The sequence below is a fragment of the Eretmochelys imbricata genome, chromosome 7 (genome assembly GCF_965152235.1).
Source record: "Eretmochelys imbricata isolate rEreImb1 chromosome 7, rEreImb1.hap1, whole genome shotgun sequence".
Lineage (NCBI taxonomy): Eukaryota > Metazoa > Chordata > Testudines > Cheloniidae > Eretmochelys > Eretmochelys imbricata.
This window is the reverse complement of record NC_135578.1, coordinates 56871693-56888792: the sequence shown is the minus strand read 5'-3', so window position 1 is coordinate 56888792 and position 17100 is coordinate 56871693. Positions and strand designations below refer to the sequence as shown.

The 17100-nt window shown below is 45.5% G+C and overlaps 1 protein-coding gene across 1 annotated transcript in view; it reads left to right on the top strand.

Moving 5' to 3' along the window:
• Positions 1-14619, top strand: part of ALOX5 (arachidonate 5-lipoxygenase) — a 53291-nt gene extending 38672 nt beyond the window's left edge. Inside the window, exons 6-14 of the mRNA XM_077822594.1 lie at positions 1048-1220; positions 2102-2248; positions 2333-2536; positions 2883-2969; positions 4878-5056; positions 6998-7119; positions 8462-8562; positions 11765-11935; positions 12716-14619. Coding sequence (XP_077678720.1) covers positions 1048-1220; positions 2102-2248; positions 2333-2536; positions 2883-2969; positions 4878-5056; positions 6998-7119; positions 8462-8562; positions 11765-11935; positions 12716-12895 — 1364 coding nt within the window. The 3' untranslated portion in view covers positions 12896-14619. The remainder of the gene's footprint in view (positions 1-1047; positions 1221-2101; positions 2249-2332; positions 2537-2882; positions 2970-4877; positions 5057-6997; positions 7120-8461; positions 8563-11764; positions 11936-12715) is intronic.
• Positions 14620-17100: the final 2481 nt, after the last annotated feature.

The window sequence follows — 17100 nt, the reverse complement described above, 5'->3', positions numbered from 1 at the left end:
TTCAGATCCATTCATCTTTATGTTTCCATATGTCTGTGGTCTTCTTGCTTTAAGCTAGAGTAGACAAGAAGGAGCTTTCATCAAAATGTCTGGTGTGGTTGAAAATAAGAAATCCTGGAAATCTTCCCCCGCCCCCCATGAGGCATCAACTGAACTTTCTTTTGATGTAACCTGATGTTGAAATTTGAATACTGTGTGTTCCTTTCTCATGTTTCATTGGCTGGAATGGCAGCATGGCATTATGAAATGTACAACACAAGATAATGGTGGAAAACAGCAAGGGCAACACAAAAGTAATCGAATGGCAAAAAATACAAAGGCTGAATGAATTTTGCATTTTGTTAGTGTAATGTTGCCTAATCTAGTACAAGTGGATGCAGAATCTCTATGTATGGTTACAATTCATTCCCATACCTAATGATCTTACATCTCTACAGCACCAAAAGGTTTCCAAAATGCTTTGCAAACTTTTTGTGTTCAAGAATTGCTTCACTCCCTACTGAAATGCAGCCACAAGTGGGTGGGAACAGAGTGGTTGTTTAATGACACAATGTGCAATAGCTTAGAACAGAAAATGAACAGTGAAGATATTTTATTATCTACAAGGGCAGTTTAATTTGAGTGTCTGTTATAAATCCCTATTACATGTAGGACACAAAAGATAATGAAAAACAATCCTTTTCTGGATATCTCATTTACTTAGTGAGGGTCTGTGCACAGTATAATGCAAAAACCATCAGCAGGTAGTGATATGGGTGCTGTATAGAATCATAGAATATCAGGGTTGGAAGGGACCTCAGAGGCCATCTAGTCCAAACCCCTGCTCAAAGCAGGACCAATCCCCAAATAAATCATCCCAGCCAGGGCTTTGTCAAGCAGGACCTTAAAAACTTCTAAGGAAGGAGATTCCACCATCTCCCTAGGTCACGCATTCCAGTGCTTCACCACACTCCTAGGGAAAAAGTTTTTCCTAATATCCAACCTAAACCTCCCCCACTGCAACTTGAGACCATTACTCCTTGTTCTGTCATCTTGTGTCTCCTTCAGAATACGTGATGCAGCACTGGCAGGAAGATTTTATGTTTGGATACCAGTTCCTGAATGGATGCAATCCTGTAATGATCAAAAGATGCAGAGAGCTACCCAAAAAGCTTCCAGTTACCACCGATATGGTAGAATGCAGTCTGGAAAGGAACCTGACTCTCGAAGAGGAAATAAAGGTACAGCATTGAATGAGCATTGACTCGTTCTTTCACTTTGTCTCTCCATATTTATAACAACACTCCAATCACTGTGCTATCCTGGCATGGTTTCAGTTATCTTCTTTCATGTGGTTTGTAATGGCAAAGCTAACTTTTGAGACTAGAGCAATTCTGCTTACTTTTTTCACTTCCTCGGCAAACACCTGCAGTTTGAGTATTGAGTAGGCAAGTTTTAGTCCAATTTCTATTAGAGAAATTGCTCTCCTACATCATGCAGAGTGGAGTCGCAATGGCAAAGAAACCTGGAGGTGGGGATAAGCCATTGCTCTTGGTATATAATCTGTCCTGGGCTGGCAGTGTGATGTGATGGCACATGCCAAGTGACCACAATGCAAATGCCTAAAAAGAGCATAACTCTTTGCTAAAGCAAACTGGGAATGTTGGACTGTGCGGACTCAACCCAGTTGACCCCGGTGAAGTACCACAGAGATGTGGCGAATGTATTCTACAAATGATCATCGTATCTCATGCATAAGAAAAGCCAAGCTGGATAAAAAGCTGTTGAGCCCCAGCAAGATGCACGTCAGTAAAGCAAACAGCCCTCCTAGAAAGAAGTTAGGTCTTTAAATGGTAAGTTAAACGAAGCACAGCTTGGGCTAACCTGATCCAACTGCCAGCCTATGATTACAGGGCATAAACCAACCTCTAACCTGATGGGGGTTAGAAGAAACTTCCCACATGGGCAAATTATTCTGTAATAGTCCACTATGGGGTATCTTGCACCTTCTCCAAAGCATCTGAGACTGTCAGAGGCAGAATGCTCTGGTCTGGTGAGTCGGTTCCTGTGCCCCCTTCCCTCTCTCTGCTTAAATGTATTGCCCCCTTTTCTCTTTCTGCAGCAAGGGAACATTTTCCTAGTGGACTATGAACTGCTGGATGGTGTTGATGCCAACAAAACAGACCCTTGCACATTACAGTACCTGTCTGCACCCATCTGCTTACTGTATAAGAACATGGAGAATAAGATAGTTCCCATTGCTATCCAGGTATGTTTGTTGTCTGAGCTATTAATGGGGCACTGTGCATTGTTATGGGCAGTGTTTTAAAAAATGATTTTTTAACTCTTTCAGATCAATCAAACTCCTGGACCAGACAATCCCATTTTCCTCCCGTCAGATGACAAATACGACTGGTTACTGGCCAAAATTTGGGTTCGCTCTTCGGATTTCCACATGCATCAGACGGTGACTCATCTTCTGCGGACACACTTAATTTCAGAAGTGTTTGGTATAGCCATGTTCCGGCAGCTGCCTGCTGTGCACCCCCTTTTCAAGGTAGGTAATTGCTTTCAAGGAATAATAATAGATTCTAGCGAGAGCATGTGCCGGAGAGATGATCCCTCTGTTTCAACAAGGGCTGACTGAGAAGCAGTGGCTCAAAACTTACAAAGGTTTGCAGCTTTCTGGGCACTTTTCTCCTTTCTGTGGGCTGAATATTTTGAAGAACCAGGAGAAAACAAAGTTGTATTAGTTGTATAGATTGGTTGGTTGTACTCCAAGGTGACATCACATCAAAGTCTGGAATTTCAGGTCTTTATACTTGTCAGACAGTTGCTATGAGATGAAATCATAAAGGGTGAATCAAACTGTGCTCCTTTCTCATTTCTCTTTCCCTACACAGCTCCTGGTACCCCATGTGCGCTTCACAATAGCCATCAACACCAAAGCCCGAGAGCAGCTCATCTGTGAATGTGGTCTCTTTGACAAGGTGAGACAATCATGCTTCTGCTTTCCTTCCCCCGTCTACTTCCCTGCAACCCTTCCTCTGACTGTAAAGCTTACTCCCTTCCCTGTTGTGCTGTGGTTTTTTTCTTGTGCTAGATATTCAAAAAGTTGCACGAGACAACATGAAGATACTGCCTTTCACCTTTAATTGACCAATTCAAAACTGAATGGGGTCTGTAGTAATCATAGGCACTAATGGCTGTTTGGATTATGTGAACTGAGCTTAGATAATATGCAAGTGCATGTGTGCATATACAGATGCACAAAATTATATGCAGACGTGTATAATTTTATAGATATAGAGGCAAACACATGGTATGTTTGTACATTATAGGGCTGTAGGGTAAAATTTTCAAAAGCACCTGAGTGATTTAGGAGGCTATGGCCCATTTTCAGAAGTGAAAATGGGACTTTAGGCGCTTGTGAAGATATTTAGTCATGGTATTTGTGTGTTGAATACTAGATGTCATTGCTGTGTTGTTTGTGCCCAAAAGTTAACGTTATTTAAATGTAGCTCTTAGACTTCATTTTTGAAGTGTTTAATTATTTGCATGGAAACTGGCTTGTTTATGAAAAATAGTGTAAGGGTCTGATAAGACAAGGAGATAAACCAGGTCTCACTAAACACCCTGCTAGAAGCGATGCTGAAAGCAAGATAGGTTTCTATGGATCACCAGTCCCCTGTGTCAGTCCTGACCACCATTTCCTTGAATTGCAAAAAACAGTAGAGTCATGGCTTTGTGATGATGAATTTTGGAACTGCTGCTGCTATCAACTTGCAGCCATTCCACTTTGGACTGCAGTTGTTTCAGATCTCACTAGCTAAGCATGGCTGGATCTGCTCTGAACTTCTCAGCACCGTGTCTGTGGTACCGCATCATGTATGCACTGCAGGCAACTCCACGCAGAAGTTCACAGGTAACTGCTCACTGAAGGAAAAACCCTGCCTTATACTGGCAGAGAATCAGGCAGGCAGGAGGCCAGCTGGTAACCAGTGAAAATGAGATAAGTGTTGTGTGAATTACTGCAGCTTGGGATGCTTGCAGATAATGATTTTGCTGTCTTTCAATAAATAAGCCTCCACTGAGAGCAGTTTCCATTTGGGGTCAGATGCAGATGATTAGGTTAAAAAGCAGCTAGAATTCAGTAAATATAAGATGAGTGATAGGAAGGTGGTGGGGCCATATGTTAGACAGAGAGAAACTTAGAGGGAAGAACATTTTTTCGAAATATTTAATCTGATGCTGTTATGATGCAGCTTGTTACGGGCATGCCATACTTCCACATGAGATGTAAACTGAAGCCTTGGCCACTTCTGATTTGGTCCCATAGCACATTTCGTAAGAAGTGATCCAGTTGTTTTGGCCAAATTCCAGTTTGAGTAATTACATACTGCCACCCTTACCGCCCCTCGAATTGGATGCTGTATCCATCTTCGCCTCCTGTCGTAAACTGTTGTGTACAATTATGGTGCACGGTTAAGCTACTGGCATGTTCCACCCCAGAAGTGACTGTGTTCTAGTGACAGGCCAGGTGATTCTGGGGTGCGTGTGCATATGCATGTGTGGTAAAGTGTTTTGGGATCCTTTGGCAATAAATGGAAGGTATTATTAGGAGATGCTATACGTGGGAGAAAACCAGTCTGGAAAAACCCTGGGTATGAATGATTATCCGCTAAATGAGTGTGAAACAGCCAAACCCAAATGTGCAGTCTCACTCAGTCTGGCTAAGCCATAAGTAATTCGCATGGAGGTTTGAGTTTCTCCTGCAGAAAAATGTGCGGACCTGCTCCCATACCAGCTGCTGGGAGGCAGACAAGACAGCGTGTGAGGCCTTGGCAAGGGCAGCCACGTTCTCCTAATGCTCTTGCGTCTCGTTTTTTACACTGAAGGCGAATGCCACTGGCGGAGGTGGACATGTGCAGATGGTCCAGCGAGCAATGAAAGAACTTACCTACAGTTCCCTCTGCTTCCCAACGGAAATCAAAGCCAAAGGGATGGACAGCAAGGAAGATATTCCATATTACTACTATCGGGATGATGGCATCAAAGTCTGGGAGGCAATCAAGAGGTAAGAGACACTGTGTCTGTGACACTTCTGCTCGAAAAAGGAGGGGCAGAAACTCTATCCTGGGATTCCAGTTTATTTGTCACTTTGGATCAAACCTGCCTGTCTTTTCTTGTAAGTAAAAATGTTGGGGGCGGGGGGAGACGAGAAAGGTGGGAAGTTTGTTGCCAGCCCTGCAAATTGAACCTGGGCTCTGGGAGTCATGCCAGGTACTTTCCTTCTTGTGTGTCTTGACCAGCGACAGAGATTCTGCCGGCCAAATTCTGCCCCCAGAGACACCTGTGCAGCCACATGCTTTTCAGTAGGATTGCATGGGGTTAAACGAGGGTGGAATTTGTCCACAAGATGGAACATAATCAATTGTTCTGTCAATGATGGATGAATTCATCTTCCTGTCCCAGAGCTGTTAGCTCTGCAGGGCCAACAGGCCTCATTCACACTAGAGAGTTGTGATTTCACGTGTGGACAGGCCGTTATTTTGGTTTCAGAGTGACTTATTCTGGCTTAAACCAAACTAGGCTTCAGCTAAACTGAATTAAAGCCCTCTTGAACTGAAAGCAGATCCCCACCAAGATTTGCACTAGTTTAAAAAGCAATTTAAGTTAAACCAGTGCCACTTTCTCGTGTGGGCAAGGCCTGAGTTTTGCCAGCAGCTCGGACTGTGTACACGCACAGCAGGGCAGATGCACTGCGTAAAAAGTTGCATTCTCACACAGTCATTTGAATCACACTCGCAGAACTGACTGATTCATATGGCTGTTCTCCCTCATGTTCTGCTTTTCAAAAATTCTTGTTTTTCCCCCTTTAGGTTTTTTTTTTTTAAAAGCCCTTTCGTCTCTGATCACATGACTTTTTCAAGTGAATTCAGTAAAGATCTTTATCTTACTGATTGCTGGGACTCTTTCATATGAAAAGCATTAGTGCACATTATTAATAGTCATAATATTTGGAAACTCCGGTTCACGTTCTTCTCTCCCATGCTCAGCTCTTGGTTTGGCAGCTGTTTATCTTGAGTATCCCGGCACTGTTAGATCCCATATGAAAGGCAAGGAGGTCCCAACTTTCATGCGGTTATTTTCTTGATGCGCTGGGTGGTGTTTTTCTCCCCTTTACTGATTAATCTTGCTTATATGCCATTACAAATACTGAATAGTACTTTACTCCATAGATAGCCCCATGGCAGCCAATGGGAGTGCTTGCAGGTGCTAGATGGCATGGGGGAGGGTGTCAGAATCTGGTCCTCAGTGAATCATCCTTCGTTAACGAGTAGTTCAGTTTCTCTACTCTCAAAGTGCAGAAGTTGGAGAGCTTTATCTCCGGCTGTTACAGGATTTTGTTTAAGAGCACTTTGTGTCAGCAGCCTTTGCAGAGGGAGGGAGTTCAATGGAAGTGTTGGAATAGAGAGAGGCTGATCACTTAGTGCACCGGGTTAGGAAGGAGCTCCAGGAAAAGAGTGTAAAGACGGAGAAGGAGAGAAAGGGAGATTTGGGCAGAAGGGAGTGTGAAGAAATGTCATCAGAGATCTAGGCAGGAGTAGAGCCTCAAAGGGGAAGGCAAGAAATGCAGACTTGATTGAGGAGGCCAGAGAGAATGAATGGAGGGAGTCAAAGAACAGGGGTGGGGGAATCAGGGAGTGATGTCATTCTGAGCAGGCTGAAGGAGATGTGCAAAGGCCAGAGATAATGCCATAGCTGCAGATGACTTGGAGCTGCTAGAGGGACTCCCCACCCAAGCCACATTGCCATCAATGAGGCCCTCTGAGATCATGGAGCCCTGCACCCTCTGCTGCCTCCTGTCCTGGGAGCAAATGCACGTTTGGAAGATTGCGGCTGTGCCCGCCTGCCAGTGCAATGTTTGATGTGCTTTCTGAGACACCTCGGCAAAGGGTCTCCAGGGAATGACAGGGCTTCCCTTCTGCTCTTTGTTCCCTTGCTGTGGCTGAAGCTTCATGATGGACGTGATTGACATCTACTACAAGAGCGATGAGGTCGTGTGTGAGGACATCGAGCTCCAGGCCTTCGTCAAAGATGTCTATGTCTATGGAATGAACGGTAACAAGTCTTCAGGTGAGATGTGTCAGCCTGGTCAGGGCTGAGACTTCCATGGTGCCAGCCAACACTCAAAGCGACGCACCCCAAAGCCTTGGAGTCCCTCCCTCCCAGATTTGTGGTTAAGGCACTGGGCTGGAACTCAGGAGATCAGGGTTCTAATCTGTCTGTCAGCTCCCTGTCTGTACATTGGGGATAACTGGGCTTCATCTTGTCTGTTTGGTTTGTAAGTTTCTTGGGACAGGTATAGTTTTGTGCACAATGGGGCCTTTATTATGGTCGGGGCCTCAGGACAATGCAAATAATAAATAGAAAAGCATCTTCGATTCATCTAGTCCAAGCCCTGCTGTAAGCAAGGAGGGCACTGGCTATACCTGTATCTCCCTGCCCTTCAGATTCACCCAGTGTCATGCCATCGCTGCCTTGCTATTAAGGTATTCCACACTTGGAGGTGTGCAACCCTCACAACGCTTTCAAAGCTGGATTCACTTTCGCTTTCTCTTCTCTCTGCTTCCCCGTTCTTGAAAGTAGCTGGCTGGAATTGGATCTGCCCATAGATTATGTGACTCTGGTCTCACCACCCTATATATGCATTCCCCTTCCCCCTCCCTCCACAGTCTGGCCTCAAGGAAGGGTGGGGAAATCTGTGCTGGCGGGAAGAGCATTCTGCACAGGAGACCCCTCTACTCCCTTTTCTACCCCCAGCTGCCTCCCATAGGTTAACAAAAGCGTGGCTTTCTCTGCAATCACCTCTTTGGAGCTCCACTTGGTTATACCTAGTCTTAAGGGTGTCTGATGTGAATATTTCTGTTCCTCCTCCCCTTGTTTCCCACGCAGGTTTAGAATGGTCATTTCCCCACCTCCCACCATCACTTAAATGCTGCCTTCAGGCTAATCACACATCATTGTCCCTTTGCTTCCTAGGTCATTTACTCGCCAGACCTTTTAGACATAGCTCAGCTTGAATTGTGAACTGAGGTGAAAGGGGAATGGCTGAGAGTTCTCCGCTCTCATTCATGTCCTTAGCTGCTGGGGGCCTGGTCCGAAGGTATAGAGTGGAATTGTTTTTAAATATAAAAACACCCTTTGCCTTCATATAGAACCTTTCACCTGAGGATCTCACAGGGCCTTACAAACATCAGTGAAGTCTTAAAAGCCCCCTGTGAGGTGGGCCAGTGTATCCACCATTTTACAGATGGGTTGCTGAGGATCAGAGAGGCCCCAAGGCCACCCGGCAGATCAGTAGCAGAAGCCAGGACCAGAAAACCGTGCACTGTTTGACCTACCGCTGGCCAATAACTCAGGTGCGCCGTAACTGATCCAAACCTTATTTCCAGCTTTCTTCTCCTCCGTCTTTTAGGATTTCCAAAGACAATCAAGACCCGCGAGAAGCTATCGGAATATCTCACTGTGGCGATATTCACGGCGTCAGCCCAGCACGCGGCTGTGAATTTTGGTCAGGTACGGGTGTAGAAGAGTTGGACGCATTGCTGGAGCACCACCCTCATGGCTGGGTGTGGAGCAGCAGCTCTCTTCTCGTGGGGTGTCTCCTGTTGACCATCGCCCCAGTCCCACAGTGGCCCGCCTCCTCTCGCGACTCAGCCCCCTGGCCAGGTCATGGTTAATCCCCTCCCTGCCAGGGAGTCTAACAAATGTCCAATCTCCTTATGTCCAGTCTTTGGCCCCGACGCTGGGTCCTCCGGGCTTTGCACACCCGTGGCTCAGGGCTTTCCAGTGTCCCTATCCCCTTATATCTGGGGGGGCTTCATGCCTCCTTCCCCAGTGGCTGGTAGGAGACACCAGGCTCTCCCTCTCCTGAGGGTTCCAGCCCAGGGACCCTCTGGTGAGCAGGCAGGGTCTGTTTATTCAGATCCACCCCCAGCTTCCTTCCTGAGCTTCTTCCTGCTGTGGTCTTTTCCCAGGCCTTCTCCCCCCTGCATCCCTAGGTTCACCCTTCTCTCAGGGCCAGGACTCACTGGACTCTCCCAACATAATCCCAAACCAACAGCAGAATCTTAAAACCAACTTCTGCCTTCCTCAGACTTGCCTTTTTTCATTTCTCAATCTAACGCCTGAAAGAGCTCTCTTCCAGGAGTCTAGTCCAATATGAGGGCTCCCCATCGGAGCCTGCTCCACCCCCAGCAGCTGCTCCATGTCTCTGTGGGCCTCTAGCCAGACTTCTCTACTCAGGAGTGGGTCCCAAGGCCAACTCTCTCCCAGACTTCCTCTTTGATCCTCCCACTGTCTCCACTCTCTAGTCCCAGAGAGTGACTGCAGAGTTTCTCCCTGCAGCAACCCCAGCCTGCCAGTCTTTAAGGCAACCAGCCAGCTCCTCCCCAGCTGAGATTCACCTTTAATTAAGCCTCGCTCACTCTCCAGATGCATCCAGGTGGGTTAATTGGCCTCTCGGGCCCTCATTAACCCCTTCATTTCCTGCTTGGGGTTCACACATTCTTTTCAAGAAGAATAGTGCTCATATCAGTTGGGATGTGCAGCCACAGTGGCTTGGACTGGGAACTTTTTTTTTTAAATGTATGGTTACATGCTCAGTTGCCCTTCTATGCTAAAATACCTGCCTAGCCACCTGCAAACACCATCAAAATCCATGGGAACCGTGCCTTTTGGAAGGCCACTTATTTCAATGCCTAAATATGGATTTTGGTGCCTAACTTGAGTCCCAGATTTGAACATTTTGGCTACAGTGTTTAGATTATGGGTAAAATTTTCAAACATGCCTAAGTCCCATTTTCAGAAGGGATTTAGAAGGCTAACTTTCATGGAAAGTCAGTGGGACTTAGACTCTTAGGTCATGTTGGGTAAAATTTTTAAAAGTTCAATAACCTCAACCAATGAGGAAGTGGATCTCAGGCCATTTTAAAGTTTACTGAGACACTTGCTTGTTTTTAGGTCCCATGATGGGACTCATCGTGGTACATTGCGAACAGAATGTTGGGAATCATTGTGAAAGGTATAGATAATAAGACAGAAAATATCACATTGCCTCTATATAAATCCATGGTACGCCCACAGCTTGAATACTGCATGTAGATGTGGTCGCCCCACCTCAAAAAAGATATATTGGAATTGGAAAAGGTTCAGAAAAGGGCAATAAAAATGATTAGAGGCATAGAACAACTTCCAGATGAGGAGAGATTAATAAGACTGGGACTTTTCAGCTTGGAAAAGAGACAACTAAGGGGGGATATGGTAGAGGTCTATAAAATCATGACTGGTGTGGAGAAAGTAAATAAGGAAGTGTTATTTACTCCTTCACATAACACAAGAACTAGGGGTCACCAAATGAAATTAATAGGCAGCAGGTTTAAAACAAACAAAAGGAAGTATTTTTTCAGACCACGCACAGTCAACCTGTGGAACTCCTTGCCAGAAGATGTTGTGAAGGCCAAGACTATAACTGGGTTCAAAAAATAACTAGATGAATTCATGGAGGATAGGTCCATCAATGTCTATTAGGCAGGATGGGCGGGGATGGTGTCCCTAGCCTCTGTTTGCCAGAAGCTGGGAATGGGCGACAGCGGGTGGATCACTTGATGATTACCTGTTCTGTTCATTCCCTCTGGGGCACCTGGCATTGGCCACTGTCAGAAGACAGGATATTGGGCTAGATGGACCTTTGGTTCTGACCCAGTATTGCTGTTCCTATGTTCATATATTCTTTCATGATAACGGGTATCCCAGCATAACCTGTGCTGGCAGTATACCCACCACAAAACAGCCTACCTTTAGAATCCCTTTTATTCTCCAATATTGAACAGCTTTGGAAAACAAAATGTATAATAATCTCCCCTTATCACCTACGTGGAACAAATTAAGTGTCTCACCAGACTTGAATAGTCTTCCAGTGGGTCTGTCTGGACTACAAAAAAAGTGCTTTCCTAAACTCAGTTAGTTGATTCAAGTTAACCAACATGACTGAAAATGCCCCTTAATACCTAGTGTAGACACAATTTAATCCTTTTAAAATCCTATTACCTTGTCCTTTTATAACTTTGAGGGATAGTCAAGGCTAACATGATTTTAAACGTGGTAAACTGCATCTACACTAGGTGACGGGGTGTTTCAAGTCACCTGACTCTAACCCCCAGCCCCACTGCTATCCCCCCCACCACACACACACACACCCTGTTTTCTTCATGTAGGCAGACCCATTTTGGCCTGGGAGAACCTAATTAAAAATTGTGCCCAGCCAGGAAAAATAGCATCAATTTACTGTATAAAGTAGATTGCTTTCAGTATCCCAAACATCCCAGGCCAGTATACCTCTGCTCTGGAGGGACTGGAAAGACTCACAGTAAGAAGCAAAATCTTCCTTGGTTTTGACAATGTGCTCCCAGGACATCAGAGAGACAAGGCAGAAGAGGTAATATCTTTCCCTGGATCAAGTTCTGTTGGCCAGAGAGACAAGCTTTCGAGCTTACCCAGAACTCTTCTTCTTCAGGTGACCTGAGGAAGAACTCTGTATAAGAGAGCTTGTCTCTCTCGCCAACGGAAGTTAGTCCAAAAAAAGATATGACCTCACCTGCCTTGTCTCTCTAATATCCTGGGATCTACGTGGCTACGATAATGCTGTATTAGTGACTTTCCTAAATGCTGATGGTTGTGATTTTCATTGCGCTCTCTTGCTTTGTTTTGCATTGCTCAGTATGACTGGTGTTCCTGGATTCCCAACTCCCCTCCGACCATGCGGCAGCCTCCCCCTACAAAAAAGGGGACAGTCACAATTGAGCACATTGTCGAGAGCTTGCCAGACAGGGGTCGCTCTTGTTGGCATCTTGGAGCTGTCTGGGCCTTAAGCCAGTTCCAGGAGAACGAAGTAAGTTCAAGACTTGGTCTATTCTCTCTCAGGAGTGTGACTGCTCCGGGTTCACTCATCTCACAAGGCAAGGAAGGGGTTAACATTCTTCACTTGACTGCTTGTAGAACCACAGAACTGGTTGCTTTGTGACCTCAATCCTTCAAACGACTTGGGCAGTGATATCACGCCTGCCGGTCCCACTGGCAAGTGGGCTGTGCACTGCCAACTACTGTATCTCTACCATGGCTCCAACCAAGAGGGTACAGTGACCTAGAGTTTTGGGAGAGGGCAGAAGGAGGGTCATGGCAAAACCACATAAACTGGGAAGCAGGAGATCTGGGTTCTGTTCCTGGCTCTGCGCAAATCACTTTGCCTCTCACTGCCTGTTTCCTCCTCTGTAAATGGGATAATGATACTCACCTACCTTGCAAAGGGGCTGTGTGGCCAAATTCATGCAGGTTTGTAGAACACATTTTGAAGGGATGGGGGTTGACTGAGGGTATGTACAGTGATACCTTTCTGTAAGAGCCTCAACTCAAAGGGTGAAACAATGGAAGCCTCCTAGGGACACTCTGGAGTAGTTGCCCAAAGCAGGGAGCTGCATGATGGCAAAAGGGTACGTTGTGCGGCTTTTCTTTAGAATCCAAACAGACCAAAGTCTCTAGCAGCTGTGCTGATGTGTCCCAGGAGAGAGGGTTGCATTACTGCAGGATGGGACGTTTAGACAGAACAGTTGGGGCTCCAGGGTTTATCTCCAGCCTGCTCCAAGAGTGATCTCTTTGTGTCTTCTACGATTAGCTGTTCCTGGGTATGTACCCAGATGAGCACTTTGTAGAGAAGCCGGTGAAGCAGGCCATGATGAAATTCTGCAAGGACCTTGATGAGATCGTCAGCGTCATCACTGAACGGAACAAGAACAAAAAACTACCCTACTATTACCTTTCCCCAAACCGCATCCCCAACAGCGTCGCTGTCTGAGCAGAGCTCCATGAGAGGCTGAAGGTTTGGAAAGCTCCATGACACACGTCACCCGTGAGCAGGCCCATCAGCAAAACAAGAAGCAACTCGGACCTCACTCAGAGTGGACCCTGAGTGGTTTTTGAGTTACAAAATAAGTTTGGTTATTACTTTAATCATTTCACAAGTTAATTATTATCAGGAAACATCAGTTCAAATGTGTTTAGAAGTTCGTCTTTTAAAAATAGGCTTTTACAAATCTTCAGACCCGGCAGCGTTTGCAAGCCAAATTGTGCAGGAGATCAGGAAAGTTCGGATGACTAGAAAATGACTGAAAACAGAAACTGACTGGTCTATTCATATCTCGCGTTTCACTCAGCTTGGTCAGTGAAAATACACATCACGAGCAGCAAGTAAATTAGATTTTAATTCTTTCTGTTTTAATAAATGATGGTGACATCAGGAACAAAACAAAGCAAATTCACTTTTTAAAACTGGGCTTTTAAATCCAATTTGCAGTGTATTTTTTAATCTTAATCATAAACTTCCTGATTTGGAACCAGAAATAGAAGCCAGAAAATATCACTGTGCTTTCATATGAAGTGGTGTGGCCTCATATGAAAGGAGGGTTCAGTAATTTTTTTTGAATCAGGGTGTTATCTTTCTACATGAAATTTTAAAAGTTCTCTTTTCAGTGTCTTTCAACAGATGTTTTGTATTGTTGCGTATGGACAGACTTTTTGCTAGCAAAGCAATAAATGCAGACTGAGAAGTGCTTTTGCTCAGTTTGTTTCCTGGTTGAGGTGGGTCGTTTTCAGGGTTTGGTTCTCCTTTTTTTTGTTTTGTTTAGTTTAGGTACAATATGGCTCAGTGTTTAGAAATGAAAATCTGAGGTGGTAGATCAAGAGGGCTGGTATGGGAATAGAAGGGCCCCAGCGCCTCTGAAATCAGCTTCTCAATGTCTGCCCCATCAGCACCGTTCACCATCTTTATCAGAAGGCCTCTTTCGTTAAGTAACTATTTTTTGTCAGTACCATTGAGTAATTAAGACCAGCTTCACTGGCTGTGTGCATGTATATAAACTGCAGAAATGCCCCCTCCCCTTCCCCCATCACGCACTTATAAGGATACCTAAGTGTTAGGAGGATCAGGGACATGGAACAATATGTGTTTTGCCTCCATGTCCTTTTAGCTGAAAACCCCAAACCTTGACCTTGATCTTCACAGTGTCGAATCAATAAATAGAACAACTTCTGTCTGAGAGCTTGGAGTGGGATTAGTGTGTGAAAAGCCCCTGGACTGGTTTGTGTCAGGGCTATTTGGTGTCATCTAACACAGTTCGACCTTTCCGCTTTGCTCTGCATTGAAGTCACTAGACTTGAATAATATGTGACCTGGCTGCCACTGCATGGCACTATGCATTTTTGCAAATTACTTCTTGGAAAATGGAGATTACCCGTTGGTTATAAAGAAACTCAATACAAAAGGCTAAATTCATTTGTGGTGTAACCTCATTGGTGTTACACCATGAATGAAGTTGGTCCACTCTTTTTTTAAACACAGTAATAATGAATGTAGAAATGAGATTAGGGAAACATAAAGGGAAGGTTTGTGCTTTTGTTAATAAAACTCTTGGTTATTTCTCCCATACCTTGTTGCCTGAAATATACCCTTGTGCCCTTACAGAATGTATTCTCCATAGATAAGTCTGTTTTGTTAATGGAATAAAATTGAACAAGAAAATAGGTCTGAATATTTTATTTCTCAATATCGACCATGATCAACTATTACAGAGGCTCCATATATACCGAAATCCAACAGATGGAGAGGCACTTTATGAATTAGTACAGCTCACAATTTAGAGACGGTCACGCTTCTGCAGTTAAAGAAATATGGTCATTTTCACTATTAACAATGAATTTTAGAAAACGGTGCCATTAAAACATGTATGTTTTATATCCCGCTATGCTGCATATTCCCCGCCTTGGTTTGTGGAAAGGGAAAGCCGAATAGCTTTCATGCACCTTACACTACAAATTGTTTTTCCCCCCACCAAATAATATCAGCAAATGCAGACGATAAAACCGCTTCCTGCTGGGCGATAGTATATTTAAAGTTGATGTGCCTTTCTTTGACCACAGTACCTAAAAAGTGATGACTGCAGGAGTAAAGCCATGTCTTTGTTTAGCAATCGGGGGGTATTTATCAGGGGATCAGATGTCTTTGTGGGCAAGTTGCACAAAACAAACTACAACCAAGCTACACTAGGAAATACTGCAGATACTACGCGCTCTGGTATAGTCGGTGCATGCATTCTGATTATGAAACTAATTTGCACTGTCAAAAATTGTATTTCTTTAATTACAAAAATTAAAAAACAAGCAGAGGAGACAGTCATTCGCTTGCAACTCCTGTTTCCTGTCACTGGCACTTGAGGGAGGATAAAAATAGAGGTATACCTAGAGCACTGGCACTGAACTGATAATGGCCAGTCTGATCCAACCCCAGCAGAACCAAGGTTGCCTGATGCGCTCCCATTCCAGAGTCCAGGGAGCTGGTTGATGCTGGAGCACATCTGGACAAGAGACCGTTCCTTCCTTACGGACTGGAAAGCAAGTCAGTATAAGAGTCTATATGCTGCTATGGAGAACCATGCTCCAAGTGTTCAGCCTACTTGTGCCTCCAGCCAGTGGACCGGAGGAATTCTCCTCACCCACTGGCTCAGAGCAGTTCTGATCCTCAGTCCCAGATGCACCTTCTCTCTCTCTCTCTCAGCCAAAGGCTTATGGGCCTCCACCTGTGTCCAGTGGTTTGGGACTGGTTGGGGGCTTGCTACATGAAGGTGAACTAGAAGTTTCCTGCCTCATTTGTTTCAGACCAGTGAAGTAAAAGTGCATAAACCATGCCGTTCAGTGGAGACTTTCTCCCCAGCCTTTTAAATGACGAGTGTGATGTGTGTCCACACTGGCAAAACACCTAGAACCTGACCTTTTCCCCCCAATCCTCCCTCTTGGCTCCAGAGAGAATGTCACAGGTGCAAACTGACTTGCGAGTGAATGCCCTACATTTTCTCTTGATATGCTAACAACCAAATGACCTACAAAGATGGTTATTAGATTCCTGCTCACCAAGTTGATCCAGGTCCTTTCAGCTGACGTTACAGAGATGGGTCAGGCCCAGCGACCCAGCAACAGGTGCTAGGAGCCGCTGCGAACAGAGAACCAAGGGACCGTTGGGGGCTCTCACACCAAGGTACAATGATCAGCTCTGCAACTGGTGGAGCTTCATAGATTCCAAAGCCAGAAAGGACCACTGTGATCATCCAGGATTAGACCGGCCAGAGAACTGCCCCGAACTAATTCCTAGAGCAAATATTTTAGAAAAACATCCAGTCTTGATTTAGTAAATTGCCAATGATGGAGAATCCACCACAACCCTTGGTAAATTATATCAGGGTTAATTACCCTCACTGGTAACAATTTACACCAACTTTCCAGTTTGAATTTGTCTAGCTTAAACTTCCAGCCTGCCTTACCATGGCTCCTCACTCCCTAGGCTCCAGGTGCCTTCATTTAAACCCAATTAATTTGCCCAATTGGCATGTATGGCTAAGAGACAGGGCCAGTGTCACCTTGTGACAGGGAGACGTGCATCCATTCTTAGCCACAAGCGCTGGGGTCTTAGTCACTTTTCAGCTGGGCTGAGGATGCTGCCCCATGGGCCCAAAGGCAGCAGCTGGTTTCTAACTTGTGCAATGGCTCTGATGCTACTTGCACACCCCTGCCGTGGTTCCATAGCTCAGCAGCGAGCTGGAGGATTCTCCTAGCTGAGGGGGGCAGCATGAGGTGGGGGCTGGTCTCTCTCCTGCACTGTTCTCAGTAGAGAATTCTCCTCATTCTCAGTCTCAAGCCCCCTGCGGGCTGGGGCAGAGAGAGGATTCAGAGACCTTTCACGCGCCAGGGAGCGAGGGACCTTCGGAGAAGGGATTCACCTGGGGATTGTCACTCATCTGCCCAGCTCATGAGGCCCTAACAATCCCCAGCGCTGGCCCCACAGCACCCAGCCCCAAGTAGGGTTGCCAACTTTCTAATTGCAGAAAATCGAACACCCTTGCCCAGCTCCTGCCATGAGGCCCTGCCCCTTCTCTGAGGCCCCACCCCCTGCTCCATCTCCCCACCCTCTGTCGCTCGCTCTCCCCCACCCTTGCTCACGCATTCATTTTTACC